Source organism: Parus major, chromosome 4 (assembly GCF_001522545.3).
Source record: "Parus major isolate Abel chromosome 4, Parus_major1.1, whole genome shotgun sequence".
Classification (NCBI taxonomy): Eukaryota; Metazoa; Chordata; class Aves; order Passeriformes; family Paridae; genus Parus; species Parus major.
In genome coordinates, this window is record NC_031771.1 from 43,104,748 (window position 1) to 43,129,906 (window position 25,159).

The 25,159-nt window shown below is 39.5% G+C and overlaps 2 protein-coding genes across 2 annotated transcripts; one reads left to right on the top strand and one right to left on the bottom strand.

The window, feature by feature from the left end:
- Positions 1-1,653: 1,653 nt before the first annotated feature.
- SPATA18 (spermatogenesis associated 18) lies at positions 1,654-17,460 on the bottom strand. Its single transcript, XM_015623663.2, has 11 exons — positions 17,158-17,460; positions 15,087-15,189; positions 14,897-14,970; positions 13,383-13,501; positions 10,269-10,845; positions 9,308-9,469; positions 8,792-8,967; positions 6,802-6,925; positions 6,386-6,451; positions 5,535-5,574; positions 1,654-5,075 (listed from the first exon to the last, which is right to left on the bottom strand). The coding sequence occupies exons 1-11, from the start codon at positions 17,242-17,244 to the stop codon at positions 5,068-5,070; spliced, it is 1,536 nt and encodes a 511-aa protein (XP_015479149.1). The 5' UTR covers positions 17,245-17,460; the 3' UTR covers positions 1,654-5,067.
- A 126-nt stretch (positions 17,461-17,586) lies between these two features.
- SGCB (sarcoglycan beta) lies at positions 17,587-24,811 on the top strand. Its single transcript, XM_015624213.1, has 6 exons — positions 17,587-17,628; positions 19,021-19,230; positions 20,045-20,230; positions 20,343-20,534; positions 21,047-21,178; positions 22,037-24,811. Exons 1-6 carry the CDS (start codon positions 17,605-17,607, stop codon positions 22,238-22,240), a joined length of 948 nt encoding a protein of 315 aa, XP_015479699.1. The 5' UTR covers positions 17,587-17,604; the 3' UTR covers positions 22,241-24,811.
- Positions 24,812-25,159: the final 348 nt, after the last annotated feature.

Genomic DNA, 25,159 nt, shown 5'->3' on the forward strand with positions numbered 1-25,159 from the left:
GGAGATGCCTATGAAGGCCCTTGGCAAATTTAAGAGGTAGGCAAATACAACTGAGAAAAAAAGCATGTCTCAAAAAATGAGAGCCATGTCATCAATAAAACAAAAGGCAAGGTTAGATGTTATTTAAATGTTATTTAAATGTTATTTAAAGCTTTTTCTGCAAACCATCAGGTACATAACTTCTTTTCATGGGAAATTTGTAGTATTTCATTCTGTTAATACTGACAGACCTGTCCATTGAATGGTCTTCCACAACTTTACAGTGATGCTCTTCACATTTATTTCTTCTCTTGGCAAAGTGGACATAAATAGAGTTAAGTAAGATATTTTCCTTGGCATCATCAAGCTACATGTAGCTACTTTAAAACTTTTTAAGGCTGGTTACTAAAATCTGTTCAGGCAGCTTAATGCAAAGAATCACCCTGCAGTAAGTTTTAGCAAGAGGAGCACACCATGATGCACTATGGCATTCACAGACACCGTTGTCATGGTATGTGTGCAAATGGATGTCAAAGTTCAGCATTTCTGAAACAACCATGCCATTTATATGAAAAGCGTTTAGACATCTAGAGCCCACCAAAAAATGTGTGGATGAATTAAGTTCTAGGGGGGAAAAGACTGATCAATTTGAAACAACTGAGGATAATAAAGCATATTAACTGATCACAGATACTGAGCCACTCCCCACAGACACACTACAATGGTACAATGAAACTGACACGTGTACGATACAAAGCTCTTGTCAGGCCTTACCCTGACTACTGGGCACCATATCTAGTCATTTGTACTCAAGAAAGATGGACTGAAACAGAAATACACCCAGAGCCACCCAAAAAAGGATAATCAGGGCAATGAAAAACCTCTCTTCAGAGTAGATGGAAAGATTTGGTGGTTTTAGTTCAGAGAAACAAAAACTAGGAGAAAAGATGATTGCACTCAACAGTAGGGCAAATACCAAAGGCAAGGAACAAGGACTTCTGAAGATAATCACACTGGCACAAGAACAAAGATGTATAGCCTGGAAATAAATAAATTTTCACTGGACAGAGAAGAAATTTTCGAAGCATCAGAAAAATTACATTCTGGGACAGCACTGCAATTAAAAATAGGGCATAGTGCTAAACAAACTTTCCTTTAAAACAGTAATTAATAAGTTGAAGAACGTAATTATCCAAACCAGTTGCTGTGACAGCAGCGTTCCCTCCAGCTGTATCCCGAGAGTTAGGCAGGTGCAATTGACTGTCTTTGATTAGAAAATGAACAGAGGTGCAACTGAAAGCAGGGAGTACATTTCTGATTCAAAGATTTTGCAGACTTCATTAGAAAAACATTTATTTCAGTCATAGACAAAGGGAATAGTGAAGCAACTTGCCAGTACACCATTGCAACTGACAAATCACACAGATGATAATTTCTCAAGCTGCCACTTTCTTGAACTAGGTAAGAACTAGAAGTAATTTTAAAATTATGAATATTAAGAGTAGCTATTTTTCAATCTGAATTTCAGTTTGGGATTCATTTTTATTTATGTTTTTTGAGAATAATTGTCAGAATACCACCAGATAAATACCATTCACTTTGGAAAGACTCATTAATTTAATTTTGAAAAATTGACCCCTCAATAGGAAAAAAACCCTAAAATCAAAGAGTTTCTCCAATAATGTATTGATAGTGATGTTCATCTCACAACACATATGTCAGGATTTTCATACTCTTATCAGGCAGCAAACTTCAATAGTTCAATCAGCAAGCTAATTCTCCATTTGACATCTGTTGATACTGCTCCAATCTGTGGCTATTATGCATTTACTGGCTAACCTCACAATGGCAATAGCTTTTAAAACGGCACTTGAAATTAAAACCTGATTTTTCTGTTCTTAAGGCAATAGTGCCATCTCGTGGGAAATATTCAGCTCTGTGTCCTGTGCTGGGCAAAGGCGCCCAGAGCCTTTCTTAGACAAACAATTCCTCAGGAAAATGAGATGTAATTTTTTTTTCCCTTAAGTTGGTGTCTTCAGGTTAACACATAAACTTTCATCTAAAATGCCCACTAGCCCTTTCTAGTCACTATGGGAAGGTTTCATAAGGTTTTTACTCTGCTTCCAGGTGAAGCCCCTATTTGGGTACATGCCAAGAGAGCGCAAGTCCTCCATCCTGCCAGGATGGTCCCATGGGCAGAAGGGAGAGCAACCAGCCCAACTGCAAGCAATGCTACTTTGCATTTTCCAGCAGGACCAGCCTCGCCAGCCAAGTCCACGCTGTGAGACATCAGCTCTGCTGCACATTACACGCATACATGCAACAATTGCCAGTCACATCTTTACCCTGCTTGTCCTGTCAACATTTTCTGATCATTTTATCTGATTTTGTGCCTCTTCTCCTTTTAATGGCTTCCCCCTTCAGTTTCTGCAGAGTCAAAACAAAAACATCATCTCACAAGCCAGAGAGCACCAGACATCTTTTGACATTTGAAATGCTGTTTGTCCTGCAGAGAGTAAACAATGAGGATGCATCTGCTTTTCCCACAAGCAGTGGCTCTTCTTTATTTCCCTTTTTAATAATGGGGGTTATGTTTGCTCTTTTCCACTCTATGTGAACTTCATGGGACTGCCATGACTTCTCAGATATGATGGATAGTGGCTTAGTAACTTCCTTGGCCAGTTCCTGTGGATGTTACTCATCAGATGTCATGGATTAGCATATATTCAGGCTCCTTAGATGTTCTCACACGCATTCTCCTCCTACAGCAGACAGTTCTTCATTCTCCAAATCCTTGACTTCACCGTATTCAACTTGGGTAATGTGGCTGGAGCACTTGCTGGTGAAGACTGAGGCAAAGAAGTCATTGAATACCTCGGTCTTCTCCATGTCCTGGGTAACTAGGTCCTTGCTGAGAGTACACACATTTTTCCCTTGTCTTTCTTTTATTGTTGATGCACCTGAGGAGGCTTTTTTTGTTACTTATGATGCCCTTGGCGAAATTTACATCTGCTGGTGCTTCTGCTTTCCTGAACAGACCCTTGGCTTTTGGGACAATTTCTCTGTGTTTATCCCAGGCTATCTTTCCCTGTTTCCAACCTCTGTAAGCTACCTGTTTAAGTTTGTCCAGGAGTTCCTTGCTCATCCATGCAGGTCTCCTGGTGTTCTTCTCTGATTTCATCTCTGTAGAAATACATTGCTTTTGACCCTGGAGACAACCTTGGAATATCATGCAGTTCTTCTTGGGCCCCTCTACCCTCCAGGGCTCTGTCTCACAGCACTCTATCAAGGAGGTCCTTGAAGAGACCAAAGTCTGCTTTCCTGAAGTGCGAGGTAGCATATTTGCTTCTCACTCTTCTCATTGACTCAAGGATCTCAAACTACACCACCTTGTGGTCACCGCAGCTCAGGCTGCCCTTGAGCTTCATATTCCCCACCAGCTTCTCCTTGTTGACGAGATAAGGTCCAGCATACCTCCCCTCATCGGTTCCTTTCACTTAGAGTAGGAAGTTTTCATTAACACATTTCTAGAACCTCCTGAACTGCCTGTGCTCTGCTGTGTTGTCCATTCAACAGGTATAAGGCTGGTTGAAGTCCCTCAGGAGGGCCAGGGCTTGGGAACATGAGATTGCTCCTACCTGTCTGTAGTGAGCCTCATTGACTCAGTTCTTCTGGCCAGGTGGCCTGTAGCAGTTCCCCACTAATAATGGCACCTGTTCCTGCCCTCCCTTTAATCCTTACCCATAAGCTCTCAGACAGCTCCTCATCCATACTCAGGCCGAGCTCCATGCACTCCAGCTGGTTGACAGAGCGGGCAGCACCATTCATCTCCCGTCTTTCCCTCATAAAGTGCATTTGCCCTTCCATTCCAGCCCTCCAGACACAGAAGCTATCCCACCACTTCTCAGGATGCCAATTAGGCCATAGCCCTGTAGGGCCAGCGCATGTCTCTGTTTCTCCTGTTTACTTCCCATCTTACCCGTTTTTTTAGAATAGAGGATTTAAGCTGGGCCCCTGGTGAAGCTGACTTCCTGCCTGGAGTGGCTGGAATTCCTTGGTGCTGTTCCTTCAGGTGTCCTCCACTGACATGCACACCCTCCTCTCCAGGCTCTAGCCATCTCTTTCTGGCTCAGAGATGGTATGAATGGGATGGCATGTTGTCCCATATTTTATCACTGTTAAATCTCTTCAGCTCTCTCCAAGTTTTACATTTAAAGTGTAATAAATGCCCACAGTAAGAGTTAACTGGACAGGATTTTTTCACTGTATTTGCAAAAATTAATGATCTATCAATACGGTATGAAAGCCCATGAAGTGTGACACTGAAGAGGCCTCAATCAAATATTTCAAGCCTCAGTGACACACTTCCAAAATTATCCTACTAGTGTACAAAAACTACAAGTTTTTATTACAATAATTTCAAAGTAACAATGTATTTAAGCAAGAACTATTACTGCCTTGCTAAAGGACAGGCGGGCATTTATGCATAAATGTCAATAAAGCCCTGGGGATTGCTGCAGTATTGGCATTTTATGATCGTTCTGTGCAACTTCTGCACTGTAGCTAGAAAATTCAGTTTATCACAAGGATATATTTAAAAGGCTGCTGTGTCTGACTGGCACATCTTATGATTATTGCTGTTTTCTAAAAATTGTAAATAAGCACCAATTAATTACATTGTTTTCAAGTAATAGCTAACCTCAATGTTCTTCAACATTCACCATTTAGGTTATATTAAAATCCTATCAAGATAAACTGCATCATTTGGAATCTGTGGAACGCAAACATTCTAGATGCAATAATTCTATCTCCACCTGTAAGATTACATCATGGGTTCCTGAGAGCTTTGAAAATTTTGCCAAATTATCCTGTTCTGCATGCACTTTTTTTTTTTTTTTGCAATCAGAAGAGTTTAGCTTCTAAAATTATAAATAAGCCTTCTATAATTTAAAAAAACACACTGAACACAAACTCCATTTTAAGTGACAGTTGCCATTCACATTTTTGAGAGATTTGATGTATTTCTGAGAAGAAAAGGCATCAGCAAAGTTGTTGAATCCAGATACTGCACCACAGGAAGATGTTCAGTTAGCGCCCTAAGGAAGAAAAAGGTGCATTTCAGTGCAACTATATTTTCTAAATCTCTAAATTGGGTTGGCTTCAACATAAGCATACACTCATACTGCCTAAAATCCCTCACTTCACTGTCACCACTTAGCTATCTCCGTGGAATCTGGAATCCAGCACAGCAAACTGTCTCTTGTGTAGGGAAGGAAGGAAGTTTTACTTACTACAGCACTGGTCACAGTGAAGGCAACCAGCAGACAGAAACTGTGACAGTGGCCCAAGTAGAGTGAAAAAAACAAGCTCCCCTCCAAGTCAGAAATCTCAGCCTTTTGCCACGCATAAAAAAAGGGGTACCCAATTTAAAAATGAGACTTGGGCAATTATTTTAGAATCAAAGATGTTCAACATGTTATTTTGTTCCTTTGTTCAATTGTTTAAGGGCTTAATGTGAAAACCATGAGTCACTAGGAACAAATATGCCTACTTACTTTTGACCCTCACTGTTGAAAGACTGCGGCTTCGAGTTACCTGCAAGACAAACAGAAAAGGAAAATCAGGTGTGCTAAAGAACTGTACCCAAGAATGCCACCTTGCGACCCATCAACATTCAGAAAATCTGCATGTCTATCAGCACAACTCTACTGTTACAAAGTCAAGTTCAATAACTTTCTAGTTTTTTTTCACAGCCTGCACACACACAAAAAAGTGATCCCTACCCAAAGCCTCTCACATTTTCAATATTCACATTTCAAGTTGAGGGCACCTTGAGTCCATTTAATAAGATGGACTAACAATTAGAAAAATATACACATTTTTTTATAGAAATAATTACAAATGTTGTGTAACCATACCATACGCAGAGCTCTGTTGTTTTACATAGCTTATTTGAACAACCTTCCCTTCCTGCTCATCCTACACTTACTTTCCACTCCTTTGATGCTTTTAGTAAATCAGGAGTAAATTTAGGTTACTAATTCCAGGAGGCAGGAATGTGTTGTGTATGTACTCCAAAATGACTGAAACACTTCTAGATTATATAGTTATTTATTCAGAAGGGCACTAAAGCAAGGGGAGTAGGGGGAAAGCATTCCAAGATACACTGTTGATACTTCAGAGAATTTAAATATGATCTGCTTCTCATACAGTATCTCTACTGATCATTATACCAGCCAATAACTACCTGTCAGCAGCTTCACCTCATCCAAGACTATCAAGCAATGGTATTTATTCCCAATGTTACAGTGTACATGTGGCACATCAGCATTTTTAAGAGGTTGCCTACACTCCTGTTTAAAATACTTGATGCTCTTAACACTACAGACATTTAGCAGAGGCTTACTTGACCAGGCAGGAGACGACGACCACAGCAGCAGCTTTTGCTTCTAACTCTGCTTCTGCGACAACACTACAAGAGAAGAGTTTGACAAATCTTTTCTGAGAGAGAAGGTTTAATAAAGACAGATTCTACAAGCAAACTTGCCATGCTAGAGACAAAGTTTGAGGACAGACAGGAAACACAGTAAGCTTTCTCCTTAGAACAGGCTCTGACAACAACCATACATCTGCATAATTAATGCATTAAGGAAAATGGAACTATTCATCCTATAAACAAGATGAAGCACTAAATCCTAATTGATATTTGATATACTACTCAACCCATATAGGAATAGTTAAAAACTTATCTTTTTAAATTTTAAAAACAGTGCTGAAATCCACTTTACTTCCTTTAACATTTTCCTTTAACAAAATACGTACCGGAACAGTTCTTTTGGTGACTACCTCTCCCTTCACAATTACATTACCATTTTCCATCAGAGCAGGCCAGACGTGATAGGCCACAAAGCAAGCTGTGAAATCTGAGTCACAACTACGATAGTACCTGTTGAAACAAACAGTACAAGAAATGTTTGCATATAAGTGCCAAAAGATAAATATGTTTCAAATCATAATGCTGATAAAAAGTAGCTACAACTCTAATATCTTTCCATATCACAAAAATACATATTCTTTATGTGATCCTGTAAAAGAAATGGACTTGGAAGACAGACTTAGCAGAACATACTGTTTACTTATACTGACAGACATTCTAATAAAGCCATCTCACACTTAGAAGGCCGCTAGATCTTAATTTTTGCATAAATCCCACACAAGCCAGGGCTCCTGTGTTCACTGACAGATTAAACCTTCTGAGAAGCAATTTAACAGACACAGACATCCCCTCTTCCTGAAATACCTTGCTAAAGCAAACACCCTATAAAGGATATTACAGAAATACTCAACTATATACATCCTAATATCTTATGAGACACGAGGCAACTTGATTAGCAAGATCCTCATATATTGATAATGAAACACTGACATTTTGACTATGAAAAATTAATTCAAAGGTATATAGACTACCTCTCTAACTCTGGAATATTGGCTAAATAACAAATCTGGCTTTATAGATTCAAACTCAGAACAAATACCAAATAACAGAAATTTTTAAAAAGCTATGGATCTATACTTTAATAATATATTACAATAGCAAGTTATATAAAACAATGTTCTAACCAGAGGCATAAAGCAAGGCAATAGGGTACAATGATGTTTGGCTGACCCTTTATAGAATGCTACCACACAATAAACAGAGATATTTTAATTTCTACAAGTTTTGCTCCATCTCTGTGAACCACATATACATGTTATACATGTAAACATATACATGTCCCACATTTATCTAGATAGGTAGATAGATATGAATATGTGTCTCCCACAGCAGCACAAAAAAACATATTACATGTGGTTTCTTAAGGCCATACACACCAAGCAGGTAGAGAAAGCATCCCAAGACTATACCACAGTTTTAGTGCTTCCTAATTTAGCCAATAGCTATGAGTTTCAAAAGCTAGCTGCCCTGTATTTGGATAGAATCATTGAGTAGTCCTATATGACTTTGTACTCTGTCCAGAGTCTATTTTCATCTTCTTTATTTCCCTCCTTGACTTCTCAAGCTCTTCAGCACCTGGATTCCACTCTATTCTAAATTATTACTAGAAACCTCCTTAGTGATGTCATGTTTTTTTTTCTTTTGAGAGCAATTTTTTATGACCTATCAATCCCATTAATTTTCTAAACAACATGGAAGCACCCTACAGCTCTCTGCCTGCTAAAAAAGCAGCTTTACCCTATAGAAAAGAAGGAAAACTCTGTCATGGTGTGGATTTTTTTTTACAAAATTCCCATTCTTAAGAGGCAGTTTTGGTTTTTCTCAGCTCTAAGCCAGAAGCGATGGGAGTATATTAATACTTGTATGCTGTACAGCAGACACAGCCTGGAGGTTGCAGCAAACATGTTGATGATCCTGGTAACAGCATCAACTGCCAGATCTCAGTAAACATGACTTTTATAGAACAGGCCAGTGAGGAAGAACAAAGATACAAACATTTTTAAAAAGGCAGATAGAGACTAAGCAGGGAAAGCTGATGATAATTTTCTTCTTAAATGGTAAATTAAATATGGTCTTGAGACTGAAGTCAATCCAGAAAATTGCTCTGCTGTTCACTAAAACAATAGTTAACGCTTGTGTACGTGCTGGTATTTAGACACTATCCTAAATGTTATAGACACACCAAATTCACTACAGGCCAGGTTTTTTTTCTGCAAATTAATGTTTAGTAATCTTAAACTTTTATATTAATTGGGAAACAAGTAGACTACACAACCTTTAATGGTAAGAGTCTGACTGAATCTAAAGATTTCTTACATGCACTTATTGAAAAGCTCTCCATCAACACCAACAGCAATATCAAGAGCAGGAAGGAGTGTCTGCATTTGAAAAGCCAAACAGCACAACTCTCTAATCAAGCAGCTGAGCACTGCAAAATCAACCTCTACTGGACACGGAAGCTTCGGATTCATGCTCAAGGTGCAAATTACTTCCTGAAAATAAACATACATAGTAATTTGCATTAACGATTTTATTCACAAGCAAGTATAGATATCCCACCTTAAATATGCCTCTCAGCTTTCTTCATTTAAAAATCAGTATAACAAACTCATAGTAACATTGCCCTGGACTATTCCTGAAAACAATAGCTTCAGAAAGAATATGTTGTAATAAACAAATAAAACAAACTATTACTAAGTCCTATATATACTAGTCCTAGCAATATTGTTCTGGAAAGTTAACTGGTTACAGTGCATTTCTTGTTTACATATTCTGAATTTACTTGCTCCTGAAAGAGATCACCACATCACTTCCCCGCTGCCCTTGACTTACCTGGACACTGCAACAAACGTCATACACTTCCTTGTGGCAAGCCATATAATCCAGGATAGCAAGTTCAGCTGACCCAGGTCCCGCCAAGTGACATAGAGGCAAAGTCTCTTTTAGATGTATTTTGAGCTTCCAGAAGGCCATCCTTGCTGCACGGAAAGATTCCTGCAAACACAAGGAACATCTAGTTAAATACATGAGAGCAAAATTATTTTTTATCAGTTATCTGAGAAAATGAATTTAACCAATTATCATCATAATAAGGAGGAATATAATACACTACTGTAAAGCAGAAAGTTAACTCATTGGGAAGGAATTCTCTGATTGAATTGGATTGGAGACTGTAAACTGAATGACAGTTGAAATAAAAAATCTTTACTAAGCTAAATGTGCTTGGGATCACACATTAAGAGATGCTGCCTCTCTAACATAGGTATGTGTTATATCATTTTTATAGAAAAGAAGATTCAATACAGAAAAAATAAAAACTTTCTTCAAACTGAGTTAATGGTAAATGTGGGGTATCTAGGTGGTTTCAAGGGACCTAATTAAACTAAAGAAGCACATAGCTACAAGCATAAGGAAAGCATGATATGGAAAGATTTTTAGCTTTGTAGTGTTGTAGTATTTAATGCATCACTCGCAAAATAATTTTTCTAACTAAGGCAAGGTTGAGCACTGCAGGCATCATCTACTTTTCAGACCAAATTAGTCTTCTTTTAGTACCTGTACGATAAATCACTGACCCTGTTCCAATCTTGGGACAGGTCAGATAGAACACTACATTGAGAGTTCAATGTAGAAGTGTGAGGAGAAGAAAGAAAAACCAAAATAAAAAAAGAAGAAAACTTTTCTTCTCTTCATTTGACAGAAATGCTAATGTACCCACAATTTAATCCAATGAAGACATAGTGTTTTACAACACACCTCTCTTGTAAAATAAAAAATACTATTTCTTTCTCACCACAACTGCAAGGTATATTATCCTCTGCACCATCTGCATGTCACAGATGAATGTCCTCAAACGGGCCTCTGCATCCAAGCGGTCTTTAGCATAGATGAAGTTGAAGCGCGCTATGAGGCAGGCGCGACGCGAAGCATGGACCCGTCTGCTCTGGGCAGGTGACCAGCTCTTCACGCAAACAGGTCGGCTGCTCCCACACCGGAAAGGAGGGCAAGGAGGGCAAGGAGGGCAAGGAGGGCAAGGAGAGCAAGGAGGGCAAGGAGAGCAAGGAGAGCAAGGAGGGCAAGGAGTACAAGGAGGGCAAGGAGCACAAGGAGGGCAAGGAGCACAAGGAGGGCAAGGAGCACAGGGAGGGCAAGGAGCACAGGGAGGGCAAGGAGGGCAAGGAGGGCAAGGAGAGCAAGGAGGGCAAGGAGAGCAAGGAGGGCAAGGAGAGCAAGGAGGGCAAGGAGAACAAGGAGGGCAAGGAGAGCAAGGACGGCAAGGAGGACAAGGAGAGCAAGGAGGGCAAGGAGAGCAAGGTCGGCAAGGAGAGCAAGGAGGGCAAGGAGAGCAAGGAGGGCAGGTCCGTGCAAGCCTACAACACACAGGCAAAGAAGCTTCATGTCACTTTATCATCCTCAGATGTTTTTCCCTAAGGCAGATTTTTTGTCAATTTAATTCTCACAAGAGTAAGGTGAGATTTTTGCCAAGGTAATTAAAGAAGCTACAGCTGATTAGTCTAATATGAAGGCATTTTCATCAATACCTTTTAAGGGCTAAAGCATAAATGGTAAAAGTAAAGTAATTCCTAAAGCATGTGTAGCCAAGCACTTTGTTCCTAGGAAACACACTTTTAACTAGTAATATTTTGACATTTGTTCCTCTTTCAGTACCACTGAAGAGTATTGCTGAAGTCAAACAAGTGAAAATTGAGCACTGTACGATTACAGGACAGAACTTTTTTATAAGAGGACTCACCAACAAAAAAACTCTCTTTTTATTCCATACAGTTGCTCTCTATGTATTTTGTAAAGGGGCCTTATTTGCTGTTTTGTCTGAAACTTAACATAGTTGCTTTAAAATAAAATATTTGGACACTAGATGAAGTCATCTAAAGACTTTATGTTCCTTCATTACAAAGTGAAAAAGCCTAGCTTTCATTTACACTTCAATTTCAAATGAGCAGAAAATTCAAGCTACCTAACATGACTGATTTCTATGATTCAGGGACTTTTCTGAGTAAGGCCTCTACCTGCTCTGGAGAATAGACTTTTGGGCATCCAGGATAGAAACCTCATCCCACAATAGTTGAATCTGATGCTCACAGTCATTTGCTTGCTCTGACTTCCTCAAGGCTTAGCAGCCTTCAGCACAGGAAGCCCTCAGACTTAATCCCATAGAACGGTCAGTCACAAAATGTCCTATCAATGTAAACTATCAACTAATCCTCATCATCAAACAACAGGATTAGAAAAAAGAGGGAAATTATTGAGCAAGCTCCTTATGTTTTGTTGAATAATTTCAGCATGCTTTCCTATGCTGAAATACAGGAAAAATCAAGAGTTTAAAAACAAATGAAAAAAAGCACACCCTTGATCTTACTTTAAATTGTGTAAGTGTATTGTGGCAGGAGAGTGGATATAGCACTCAATCCTGTAGGAAAAATCACTGGTTAACATTTGGTGTCCTTATGCTAGCTCAAATGATCAGGTCTAAAAGAAACTAATTTCTTTCTCATATTTAAGATGTTAACTAAACCAGCTCAGTTTTCTTTCCTACAGATCTAGAACCCAGGTGTTTTCTTCTATCAGGTTCATTCTCACAGATGTTATTCAAGTAATAACAGAAACTAACAATTCCTCTCCTGCTGTCCCCAAAAGGAGTGTTTCTTAAAGATTGGCAGACAACCAGTGAAGCAAGCTTATCTTCTGTCCTTTACTCTTACTTAATATTAAAAACTATTAAAAACCCAACATCTCTGCTTTCTCTCCAAACACCAGTATTATTGTTGCCTTCCTCTTACCAAAAGTGGAAGGAAAAAATAAAAAAGATGTTTTCTATTTGTTTTGAAGGTATTCACTCCATCCTTCCTTTACTGGAGGACCCTGGTGAGATTTTTGAGGATCTGAACCAACAAAAGCTCTAACACTTATCAATTGACAAGATTCTTGTTCCACCTTTATAAGGAGCAGGCTGACTGAGATGACCACAGGTAATAAGGCCAGCAACATCTGCTAAGAGGAAAGATTTCTCAGCTCCATCCTTAGTCAGCTCCTTCTGGAAAGGCTTCTAGCAGGAATAGTAGTAAAAGAGGGCTAAAGAATTGTACTATAAAGGACAACTGGGAAAGAAAAGTAGATTTGGGAAGATGAGTTCTAGAAGTAGGCATGGAGAAAATCCAAACTGATATTCTTGGAATCACTTAGCAAGGGCATGAATTAGATCATTTAATGTACTGACCCAAGACTTGTAAACATTCATTGCTCTTAAGCTAAGAGGATGCATGATAATGTGTCTGCCACTTGGAGCTACATCTTAAATGTCCCTGGAACTGGTAATAACTGCATAAATTTGTATCTGAAGAAACTTAGTAATTTTTATATTACATTGCTCCACAACGTATGTTTTAAGCAACTAGGCAAAAACTGTTCAGGTGTAGTCACCTATCTGGAAATCCAACTCTCTTCATCCATCTTACGACAGTGACTTTTATCTTCCTGGATATTTACATATCAGTTACATTGCATAATTAATTGTGACATGTTGTAAGTCCTTCAGTAAATGTTACACTATAGCTATTCAACTGATTTTTTATTTATAGATGAAACTCCACATGTGATTTTCATGGACTATACAAAACCTTTTTACATAGAATACTGGCGTGTTTTCCAACACCTCAGTCAGAAGCAAAACCTACCAAGTCAATTTATGAATGTGGGTGTGACTGTATCATTTGTACCCTGCTTTGGATACACACACATAATACAGAGACGTGATGCATTTTGAAACTCTGGTTTTAGGCCAGAAATTAAATATTTTACAAATCTCCATCAATATTTAGATGTCAAGGGAAAAATGTAGCTTATTGAAAAACAAAAAACAAACAAAAGGAATTGCAGTTAAATTCCCTACTCTCGTTCCATCCGGTTGATCTGCAGACGAGTTTCGGCTAGTTTGCTCTCCAAATCTTGCAGTCGACATTTTGGATTGCTGGCCAAATCACACAGCTGTAGTTCTTCTCCAGCTGAATCCTACCAGGAAATGAAGTCACACTGCTTGTATGTTCTGCCTTATAGATTCCCTCAGCAAAGTACTATAGCTTTATAGGCAGATGTAGTTCTAAATAGTTCAGCAACAACAATTTCTAAAGAAACTGAGAATAAAAGTAATTGTATTCTCTCTGAGACATAAGCAATACATTTCAGGCATACCAAACAAAGACTCAATTATACAAAGAAAAATATTCACTTATTTTATACCTCATGGTAGAAATTATGGAAGGTCTGCATATGCAAATTTATTGCCTGCATCATCAGAACAAAACATTTTGCAGATGTGTTGCACAGTTGGTTTTTATCAGTTAGTCAACTTCTGATTGACTACATCACCAATTGAAGTAAACTTTTTGGGAATTCATGTACACAAAATAACAGAAAAAGTTATTAGAACACAGGAGGCAAGTATTGTCATTCCAGAAAGCTACTACTTTACTACACTACTACACATGTAGTTGCCTTTAACAACCCATATAATGGCCTGCTAGTACTGGGATTAGTGCAACAGGTTTTTCTTTAAATTTTGAATGTCACATGTAATGACAAATCTGTAACTGGTATGCCTGGGGTACTGTCATTTAATAACAGCATTATTCCATATTTTTGGGGGTTTCTTCAGAGCCCCATTCCTGCATTATACTATAATTTGTCTCTTAAGGGATATCACTTTTTATTTGTCCTACTTTAATCGTGAAAGATTTTGACAGAGCAGGTGCAAAAATGAGAAACCAAAGAACATAGAGACATCACTGTCAAATTTCAGGATCTTGTAGATCTTCCCCTAGTCTGAATTAGCCATCTCTTATTTTCTTTCAAAACAGAAAGCCACAACATCTCTGTGTTTTCTGCCAAATGGTTAGTATTACACCCCTTCAGTAAATACCAAGTATATAGGAACTCCAGAAGCATGGTGGTATCATGACACGCATGAGTACTTCTTTTTTTAGCTACTTCAGGAAATAATATAATATTCAGATATTTTTAGAATTTTATTCTTTAAAAAAAAAATAAAAGGAGCTCACAGATTAATGCACGGAGTTTATGCACACCTTCAGTTTATACATGTATTTTCAGTGTTAATTTTTCTAAAAGAGATATGGCATAAATACTTCTATGATGTCTCTGCAAATATAAACATAGCACATCTTTACCTAGAAAAGGAAAGTAGTTTAGTGACCTAGACTTCTTATACAAAGCAAATCCCTTCACAATAGCATGGTTGTCTCTGTAGGGGTGTCCACGAGCAACTAAGAATATATTTCATTGGGTAAAATCTGAGAGGAATGCTAATATTAACAGAAATTCATTAATGCCTTTCTGCAGGTATAAATTCATGTAGTTCTATTCCTTTAAAATAAGTTTCTTACACACCTGTGCTCCTGAAGCAGCACAGCATGGGCTTGGCGTGATACAGCTTTTTATTACTTCTGCGCATTTATCAGCATCTAAGAAAACACATACATTAAGAAATGGTGAGAAAGCTTACAGAAAGAGCCAAGTTGGAAAAAAATGCCGTATGTGAAATGTGTGTACTTAATAATTAGACAAGACACTGATTTACCTTGAGATGTTTCACTGAGAATTGAGAAGAGCTGCTTTTGAATTGCGGTGTTCAGTTCTAAGATTTCACAGCATCGGCTCATATTTTCACCACTGGAATTCATCTGTAAATTAATGTGCGTTACTACATCTGTGTGGGCTTTCTTACTTAAAGTTATCCCTGTTACAATCATGGCATTTTTCCCACCTATAATTACATCCTCCCAACCTTTTCTTACTGGATCCATTAGAATACTCATTTTTTAAGGTTCACATTTTTAGTAGGCAAATGAACAAGACATCAGGACTTCTGTGACCCAGGTAATTCACTACTTGAGAAAACCTACTCCTTTTCCATCATAAAGAGGCTGCAACCACAAGTGTCTCTAAAAAAATAATCATAGAAATTGTGAATCTGAGTTAAAATCTTTCAACAGTTATTAAAATAATAATCTAGCAGATTATTGGATTAAAAAAAAACTAGTCCTAAATCTGGTATTCCATATTAGCTGAAATAATACATATGAGGCTCTTATCTTGCTTCATTAGCAGTCACATAAAGCCTCCATGCAATTTCATCTGATTTTTAAGAGTTCCAAACTGAAACATGAACTACTGAAGGAGCAAAATCCAGCATTATGCCTAGGAAACAGCAAAACTACATCATTTTCAGCAAATGAAATTTTGAAAATGAGTTGATGGGGTTAATCTGTCCAGGATACTACTGCACCTGCCAGGAGAATACACACATTGTACCTGCTTCCTTAATCCTTACCTGTAACCTGTGTATCACCTACATAGATCACCCTCTAGGTTTTCAGATTTTAACGACTCCATATGGTTTTTACAAGCTTCCAAACCAGCTGAAATTCCCAGCCATGCCCCCATCAGTTTGTGTTTTGATTGCTGCAACATGCTTTCTTCAGATCTTGGGGAGCACAGTCAACCTGCTCACCTCCACAAGAACACAGCTGCAAAACGCATTTTCCAGCTCATTACAGCAACATAACACAATGTTTCCATCTGCCAGCTCTTACTTTTATGCAACAGCAGCCTGAAACTGCTCATCTTCATTTTCCAAGACTAATATTAAAGACCATTCCCCACCAACTTATGATGGATAGGTCAGCCCCCACTGCTGCTCAGCCCTCCTAAGGTCTACCTCCACCATCCATCTGCAAGACTTTGAAATGCACTGTTCCTCCTCTGTGGTAGTTTTACCAGCTATTCTCAAACTCCTTAAAACTGTCCTTTGTCATGAATCCTGCAGAGTTACACTGGCTATGTAACTGTAACTCTTGTCCAACCATGAAGTAAAAGAAAATAACTGTTTTCCCCTGAAAACGCTGCATCTTTTATCACCAGCCACCGTACACGGTAGGTGGTTACAGGCTCGTGACCAACTATCTGCATCCTGAAGGTAGACAAACCTGAGGACGCAGGACTGAAAACTCTGTTAAGATTTTCCACTGAGCAAAGTCAGCTGCCAAGTCTCAAGTTCCTTCGATTCATTTTTCCCTGAATTTGCACCTCTACTCCTTCACCTGTCCCGCCTCCTCAGTTTCCCGTTACTCCTCCATGGATTCCGCTACAGCCTTCTCCTCATACCCGAAACTCTTCCCTGAGCCCCGTTCTGAAAGCCCCTCAGCGGCTGCGCTGCCTTGCAGCAGCCTGTCAGCTCTACCAGGTTTCCCCACCCAGGAGAGCTGGGATGCTGGATAACCCGTTCTCACTTTCAGCACCCTTTTCCCTCACGTCGTCCCGACCGTTCCTGGGCCACAGACGACTCTGAGCACAACCGCACCCGCGGTCGTTCTACCTGCCGATCGTTTGCTCCAACGCCCAACTCTGTTTTAAACATAGGCAGTACCTCTCAAATATCACTTTAAACCTTCGACTCTCGTTTTCAGGGAGCCTGGTCATGGACAAAAAGCCGAAGAGCCGCAGCCCTGGGTGCTGAAAAGATGTTAAAACTGCGCTAACTGTAATCGCGCGCGGGGCGCTCTCCCAAACCGGCCAGTGGAACGCGAGCGGCGGCCGCTAACTCCCCCAGGAGGGAACGGCTGCGCTCCCCGAGCAGCGGCAGAACTCACCTCGTAGTCGTGATGCCAGTTCTCCAGCTTCTGCTGCAGCTCTCGGACACTTCCTGCGCCCAACAGACTCTTTAAGTCTTCTGCCATAGCCAGATGTTAGTTCGTTCCCGGGGGCGGTGCGATGACTCCCGTGTCCCTCCGAGAGCACTCCTCGGGCGGCGAAGGTGTAACGGAGATGGTAGTGTCAGCCCGGTCCCCTTTCCCCTGGGCTGGGCCGCGTCCGAGGGCCTTTGGAGCCGCGGTGGTGAGGCGACGGCCGGCGCGGTGACGGCGCTGCCAGGTAACGCTGCGCGCGCGGGGGGGCAGCGCGGCGCCTCCCGGGAACCGCTGGGGGGCGCTGCCGGGTAACGCCGGTGGGCGCGGGCCGCAGGGACCCGGCACGCGGAGCGCCACCAGGGGGCGCCCGCGGCCCCTGCGCAGCGGCGGCGGCGGCGGCGGCGGGGGAAGATGGCGGCGGCCGCCCCCGAGCAGGTCCGTCCGCAACGGGACGCGGGCGCGGGGAGGCGGCGGCGCCGTCCCCGCCGGGGCCAGCGGGGAGCGGAGCCGCGGGGAGCAGGCGGTCCGGCCGGGGGGTGCTGCTCGCGGAGGGGGCGCTCGGGCGGGGGCGCCATTTTCGCGGCGGTGGGCGAGGCTGGCGTGGTGCCGGAGCGCTCCGGCCGGGGAGCGGAGACACGGCGCTCGGGCGGCGGGACGGGCTCGACAGTGCCGGGGAGAGGCGGCCCGAGCTTGCCGTCCGGACGGGGCGGCCCGGAGCCCGCAGGCGTGGGTGCGTGACAGACAGAAATAGTTTGTGCCCGGGGAGTGAGGCGCGAATCGAGGCGCTGGGCACCGACGGGCGAGAGGGAGGCGGGTGCCTGCGGGGCACCGCATCTTGTGTGTATTCTGCAGGGTCACAGTGGGTCCAGAACATCCCCGAGGGACCGAACCCTCCATAAACTCATCCGGGTCAAGCACCTTTCTCAACACCATCTCTTATTAGTTCAGCAGCAGCAGAAGAAAACACGGTGTTGATACATCAGCGTAGACCTGTGCGAGTGTAGTTACTTAAGGTGTAGCTTTAGGATTCATTTCAAGTTAACAAACTTAATTCCGTCCAAAAGATCGAATTCCTTATTTGAAGATGTGAATCCCTAATTAACAAAGTGTTCCATTCAAGGGAAGTGGAATAAAATTTTGAACTGCTACGAAAACACATTAAAGGTTTATTTTCACTATGAATATGTACAAGACTTTTCTCTATTAATTTGTTACACTGACAGGACATCCCTTACAATCTCATAACTTCAGATTATTACATGAAAGCTACTCTGGCCAAATTCCCCATGCCAGGTTTGAAGCCTCACAGTATCTTTCTCAATGCTGCATGCAAGCAATAAGAATTGAGTGCAAACCCTGTGCTGTCAAACTAATTTTAAAACTGTATCCACCACAATCTTTTTGAATAGTCACTGAGAGTGACTATTGACATGGGCGTGGATGGAACTAAAATCCTGTGTATTGGCAGATGACCTGTAGGATTATGTCCTGTATCATCCCTGAGAGGTAAAAACTTTCTTGGTAGCTCATTTGTTTTAATTCGTTATCTGTAACAGTGTAATTAATAATTCCTATTTGCCACAATAAAAATGATACATAAAGCCATATATTGTCTGAAAGTATCTGGATTTTAAATTTAGTCACTGAGTGAGCAGAGGTTGATGTGGTTCAAAGTGTGTATTCTGACAGCAGGGTGACTGAAATCTAATACTGAACATAATGTCCAGTATATTCCACCAGTCAGTTTACATTTTTTGCATACGTATGAGTGTGTCATTGTAGCTAATTTACATGCCTATTAAAGCTAACCCTTGCCTTTTGTTACAGCAAAGTTCTAACGGCCCGGTGAAGAAGTCTATGCGAGAGAAGGCTGTGGAACGCAGGAATGTTAATAAGGAGCACAACAGTAACTTTAAAGCAGGATATATTCCAATTGATGAAGATCGTCTCCATAAGACAGGGTTACGTGGCAGGAAAGGCAATTTGGCCATATGTGTGATTGTTGTTCTTTTTATTTTGGCCGTCATCAATCTAATAGTGAGTATAATAGCTATAGTGTAAGCAACATTAGGTCATATTTCATTCTGACAGTTCAGTAAAAAAAATAGAACTTTTCCAGTATGGCTGAGGACATAAAATGTATTGAAGGAGAGCCTCTTTTTTCTCCTTTCTTTTTAGTTCTTTTGTAGTCTGAGCAAGATCAGATGGAAGAATGGTGTAAATTCAGGCATGGTTATTTTGGTTACCATGGTCACCCCATGAGAGTTATTAGTACATACACATTCAGGAAATATGGCATATAAAACATGGTTATATTTTACATTACAGAGCTGTATGTGAACACTCAGAATTAACCAGACACTGCACTTTAAAGCTTCATTGTTCTAATAGCCACATTTTTATTGCTTGGTCAATGGGAGTTAAATTATTTTTCATCGTTGCACATCCATGTGTGAGGATGCATTCTTGCAGTTCAGCATTAAGTATATACCAAGCTGGACTGTTCAGAAAATTTATTTAGTCAATGATTAACCTTAAACAGAAAAAAGATGTAATTATGGATGTGATTTAACATTTTCTACATATAAATATATATATATATATATATATATATATATATATATAATTTTAGTTACTGTTTCAAGTAAGTCTAAAAATAATTTAAAATGCTTTTTATAATTAAATGTGTTATGATGTTTTCAGTAGGATTAGACCAAAGTAAATTCACTCTTAAAACTTATTTAAACCCTGGCATTAATAATTGTTCAAATAAAACATCTAATTAATACTATAATTCAGTAGGAAGATGCGAACGATCAACATAATTGTTGAAAATGTGTGTCTCTTTCAGATTACCCTGGTTATCTGGGCAGTGATAAGAATTGGTCCCAATGGTTGTGACAGTATGGAATTCCACGAGAGTGGCTTGCTGCGGTTTAAGCAAGTGTCTGACATGGGTGTTATACATCCCTTATATAAAAGCACAGTAGGAGGGAGACGGAATGAAGACTTGGTGATCACTGGGAATAATCAGCCTGTAAGTTATACCATGAATTGAATGTTTGTGAGCAACACTAGAGTATTACACTCATATTGCTAATAAATGTTACATTTGAAACATCATTAAGTTCATGGCTTTGTTTCTGAAGATTGTATTTCAGCAAGGAACGACCAAGCTGAGCGTGGAAAAAGACAAAACTTCTATTACCAGTGATATTGGCATGGAATTTGTTGACCCACGAACACAAAATACTTTGTTCAGCACCGACTATGAAACTCATGAGTTTCATCTGCCAAATGGAGTTAAAATCTTGAATGTACAAAAGGCCTCTACAGAGAGGGTATGTCTCTTTTCTTTTTTGTTAGTAATAAGAATACAGCCCATTGTTTGTTTGGGTAACAGTAGAGTAGAGTTAATGTTTTTATACAGGGTTGCGTGTGCCTTTGGAAGCACTGAGCAATCCTGTTGAAGAAAATACACCCACAACTAAAAATACATAAAAGGAACAGATTAAGTGAAAACAGAGGAGTAAATTTACATAATCTCTCTTAATATGAAGCCTGTATTTGGTACAAGTGTTAGCTGCATATCTCATAAAAGTGTCATATGAATTATATTATTTTTATACAAAAAATAAATTTACATACCTTCCAAAATTCAGCAATCTTGTTTTGAAATTGAACATGAAAAATAATAAATATGCAGAAGCTAATAGCAGAAGTGCAAGAAGTACATTCAAGTTTTTTATTAAATTGCACAGCACTACTTTTAAGGTAATGAAACTTACTGAGACATACACAAGGGGCACATTTTCACTAATCTGTAATACAGTTCTTTTGGTTATGTTCTTAGATTACCAGCAATGCAACCAGTGATCTAAACATAAAGGTTGATGGTCGTGCCATTGTCCGGGGAAATGAAGGTGTTTTCATCACAGGCAAGACAATTGAGTTTCGAATGGGTGGAAACATGGAACTAAAAGCAGTATGTATTTCAAATCAAAGCAATTTTTTTAACAGCTTAGTTTCAAATTTAGGCTGATAGTAAACTGATGTAGCTTTATATAGTTCCAAATTTTATATAAATTGCTTATGCATGAAAGTCAGTATATTTAGTAGGATTTAAATTGATGGTTTATTACTTTGCTGTTAAGTAGTGGTTGAGTAGCTTCAGGTAACACTGATTTACTACTGTTTGTTAAGACACTAAAAACCTACTATGCAGTTAAAGCTAAGCTATTTGCCTCTGTACTGACATGAATACCAAAGGGAGTTAATCTCCTCTGGTAGGTGACCACCTTTGCCAGAAGAGCAGAGCATATAGTTTGAAGCATTACCTTCTGTGCTGCTGCTGTAAGACTCACTAGCATTCCTTTAAGATTTTTGGAGATTAAGATGGCAGTATATATGGAATTACAAAAAAGAAGGATAAAAATAAAGGTATATGCACTTTTAAGTGTGAATGAATTTCATGCATGAATTCAAACACTGTTTCCTGTTTCATGTCTATAGATTTTACATTTACTGCATTTGCTAATAAGAATGTAAAGTGAAAAGTCACCTTACTGCTGTCTTTCTCAATATTGATCCACCACTGGAATAGTTAAGTATAGTTAAGCTGACTATAGTCAAGAAATCCATAGATATTGCTATAACTTTCATTAAAAAATTAAACATTTGTATACACACCTTTTTGTATTATTCTTGATTCTACAGCTGTCCTAGAGATGATATTTATCCATTAAACCAGCCTGTCCTTCTCAAAAACAATCTGCCTTACTTATATTAGAAGCTGTAATTTTACAACTTCTTTTTTTTTTTTTTTTTTTTCTCTCCTTAATAGGAAAACAGCATCATCCTGAACGGAACTGTGATGGTTAGCCCGTCACGACTGCCAAGTTCCTCTTACGGGGAGCAGTTCAATAACGGCAACTGGCTGCGCTTCAAGCTCTGCATGTGTGCGGACGGGACGCTGTTCAAGGTCCAGGTGACAGGGCATAACATGGGCTGTCAGACCTCTGTCAACCCGTGTGGAGCCACGCACTAAAACAAACTGCTGCTGGGACACGTCTCGTTTGTGTTTACATATATTTGTATGAAGTAATTGCATGCCTTCAAGGGTTTCTTTTTCTACAGCAGTTTATACTAACATTTCTTACATAGTATTTTTAAGAAAAGGCTGTTACGGTCAGCAGTATTAGGTCATCATCCTGTTAGCTGCAATAGTGGCACTGAATCTGTAAGCTTTCAGTGTACATATGCATATTGAAGTACCTTCTCAAATTTGGATCAGTAGAATATATGTAATGAACATGATCTTGGCAACAAGTCTACTGCCTACAGTTCTCACTAGAGATTTTTGTCCTATGTCCCAAGACCTTGAAGACTGCTGAAAACACAGCTGCAGTCTGAAGTACTTCAACAGGAATGTCAACTTTTTGTTGGAAATAGATTTTCCTAGGACGGCTGAAGTGGCAGACTTTTCTTTCTTGTTGATACATTGATCTACCCCAAACTTAGGTGGTTTACGAGATGTGTACTGAGAGGGGTAATGGCAGATTCACTTTAAAATATCACATTATTTCTGCCATGTTGTTAAAAAGTTGTGCTGTCATAAATCATATTTGCAATGTAATACTGAGTATGGAAACATAACCTGAATTTTGAAGTAGTCTTGCGGTTATTGAAGTGTTGCTTGAACTTCTGTTCTGTCTGTGCAGTTAATACATTCTGCAGTTGCTTAATTTATGTGAAGTACTTATAAAACGTATTTATATTAGAAGTACATTTTTAAAGATGTACTTACAACTTGCTTACTACCCAAAAATAGTGTTTTCCTGGGTGCTCTGTGAACAGTGTCTGAGTCCCTTACTTGATAGGTAACAATCTCAGCATAACTGTTGCAGAAGTGTCTGTGGTCAGATCTCCCCTTCCCCATAAATGTCAGTACTGATGCATTACTGAGAACATTAGAATTAAATTCTGAAGCTAAACTGCAGGTAATTCTAAATGTGATGGTAGGACATCAGGGTAAATACATGTGTATCAGAATTTGTCAACAGTGAAACTATGGTGAACTGGGGCCTATTACAGTCTTCCAACTGCTTTTGCAGCAGTGATGTGTGGTTTCTGCTAAAAATAGACCAGCTATTTATAAGATTCCTTCTTTCCCCACCCCATGTATTTCTTCAGTTTAAAATAGCTTTGTTTTGCAGAAGCATCAAGTAACCTTAATATTGGAGGTCTCAAAGTGACTTTAAAACAGCTTTTTGACAAGTTTCTTGAGAAGCACACACTTCTTTACCTAAAAGTTGTACAAGTTTTATACATTAACTTCAGAACTGATTATTTGTTACAGAAGGTAAACTATCTGCCCTTGTTTTACAGCGCTCAAAGTACATAGGATTCCATAAAATACGTATCAGCTCCTGCTGTAACAAGAAATTCATATCTAAGGTCCCAAATTCTGAACTTAGTGGAAGGCTGTAAGCACTCATGCAGAATGTGTAGGGGTGGAAGTGATTTTTGGAGGGATATTCATTTGTAAGTCAGGCATTACAGCACATGGGGGAGGGGAAATCAGAGGAGTCGTATTTCCCTCACTGCTCAAAGGCAAAGACAGATTTTGATGCTTAGCAGTTGTTGGGGTTTTGGGGCTGGACAGCAGTGGAGCTGTTCTGATAAAATCAGAATAAGCAGAATATAATGTAGCAAAAAGCACTATAAAGATTATGGGGAAGTACTAAAATTTTGCCTTCATGGACCTCATAGTTTTATCAGAGTTAATAGTTAATAAACACTAACACACATTTTGCTGCTTTACACCTATCTTTGCTGCTAAGCAGTGCCTCAATTAGTATCTGTTGAAGTTAAAAGGAGGCAATTAACATTTTTAGAATTTTCACTCTCATACTAATGGAAGTTTTTCACTTTATGTATACAAATGCAAACACATTAAAAATATAAAGAGCAGTATCCTCAGAGCTGAAGTACATCTTGAAAATGTCTCGATCAAGTGGTTTACACACATATTAAAGCTCTTCTCTGATTAATACTGACATGCCTATATTCTAGTATTGGATTCTTGTAATTATCAAGAGTTCATCTTAAAATACTGTGTGCAATGTATGGCTGAAAGATTTGTCAGAAAGGTACTCTTAAATCATGATCTGCAGAACTGTTTTTGAAGTATGGATTTTTTTGTCAAAATGTAGCAAAATCAATGATAAAAATACCAAATGAAATAAATTACCTAATTTGCTAGCCACTATATATTGTTAATGTTTTATATTACACAGTTTGAGAAACGTTGGCACCACACATGCCTTCTGTTGAGCATTTACTTGTTTATCTTCTAACTGCCTACGGTACATTTTTCTGTATGTTTTTAAAACATTGAGTGGAACACTGTTTATTTCAGTCCCACAGATGCACTTAAGATTCTGTGTGTATAAAGTGCACTCTACATGCCTTTGTAAAATGCCATACTGGGTACACTGAAACAACCTGCATGTGAAGAGCTCTCACCATCTGTAAATGTGGTGGTTGTTCCAACGGGTGGAAGGTAGTAGAATTTCAAATGTTTGTTTTGAAATAAAACAATAAATTCTAAAATGCAGCTGGAGTTCAGAAGTTTTATTTGTAGGAATATAGTTTTTCATTAAAAAGACATTGTTGTTTTATTGATATGGAAACTAGAAGTATAAAAATGTTCCACACCTGTTTGTCATAGATTGTATGTGGTGGACTTTGCTCAGTGTAACTGTGTGCAGTACCTGAAGCAGAGTTCAAAAGTCTCCACTGTCGTTAGAACTCAAGCTCCCAAGAAGTTGTGTTTCTCCTCCAAAAGGCTGGAAAAGAAAAAAAAGGTCCTAATTGTTTTTTGGGATAGATGATGGGGAGGGGTGAGATTACCGGTTTATGAATGTTCTTTTTGAAAGTAAGACTCCAAAACTGAGTGTTTAAG

Bases quoted from the DNA above. Each gene is read 5' to 3' on its own strand.
- SPATA18 (XM_015623663.2), bottom strand. From the start codon at position 17,244: ATGGCAGAAGACTTAAAGAGTCTGTTGGGCGCAGGAAGTGTCCGAGAG. The intron at 13,502-14,896 runs GTGTGTAAGAAA...ATTTCCTGGTAG, and splicing joins GTGCTGCTTCAGGAGCACAG to GATTCAGCTGGAGAAGAACT. The intron at 8,968-9,307 runs GTAAGTCAAGGG...GTTTATTTTCAG, and splicing joins ACGTTTGTTGCAGTGTCCAG to GAAGTAATTTGCACCTTGAG.
- SGCB (XM_015624213.1), top strand. From the start codon at position 17,605: ATGGCGGCGGCCGCCCCCGAGCAG. The intron at 17,629-19,020 runs GTCCGTCCGCAA...CTTTTGTTACAG, and splicing joins CGGCGGCCGCCCCCGAGCAG to CAAAGTTCTAACGGCCCGGT. The intron at 19,231-20,044 runs GTGAGTATAATA...TGTCTCTTTCAG, and splicing joins TGGCCGTCATCAATCTAATA to ATTACCCTGGTTATCTGGGC.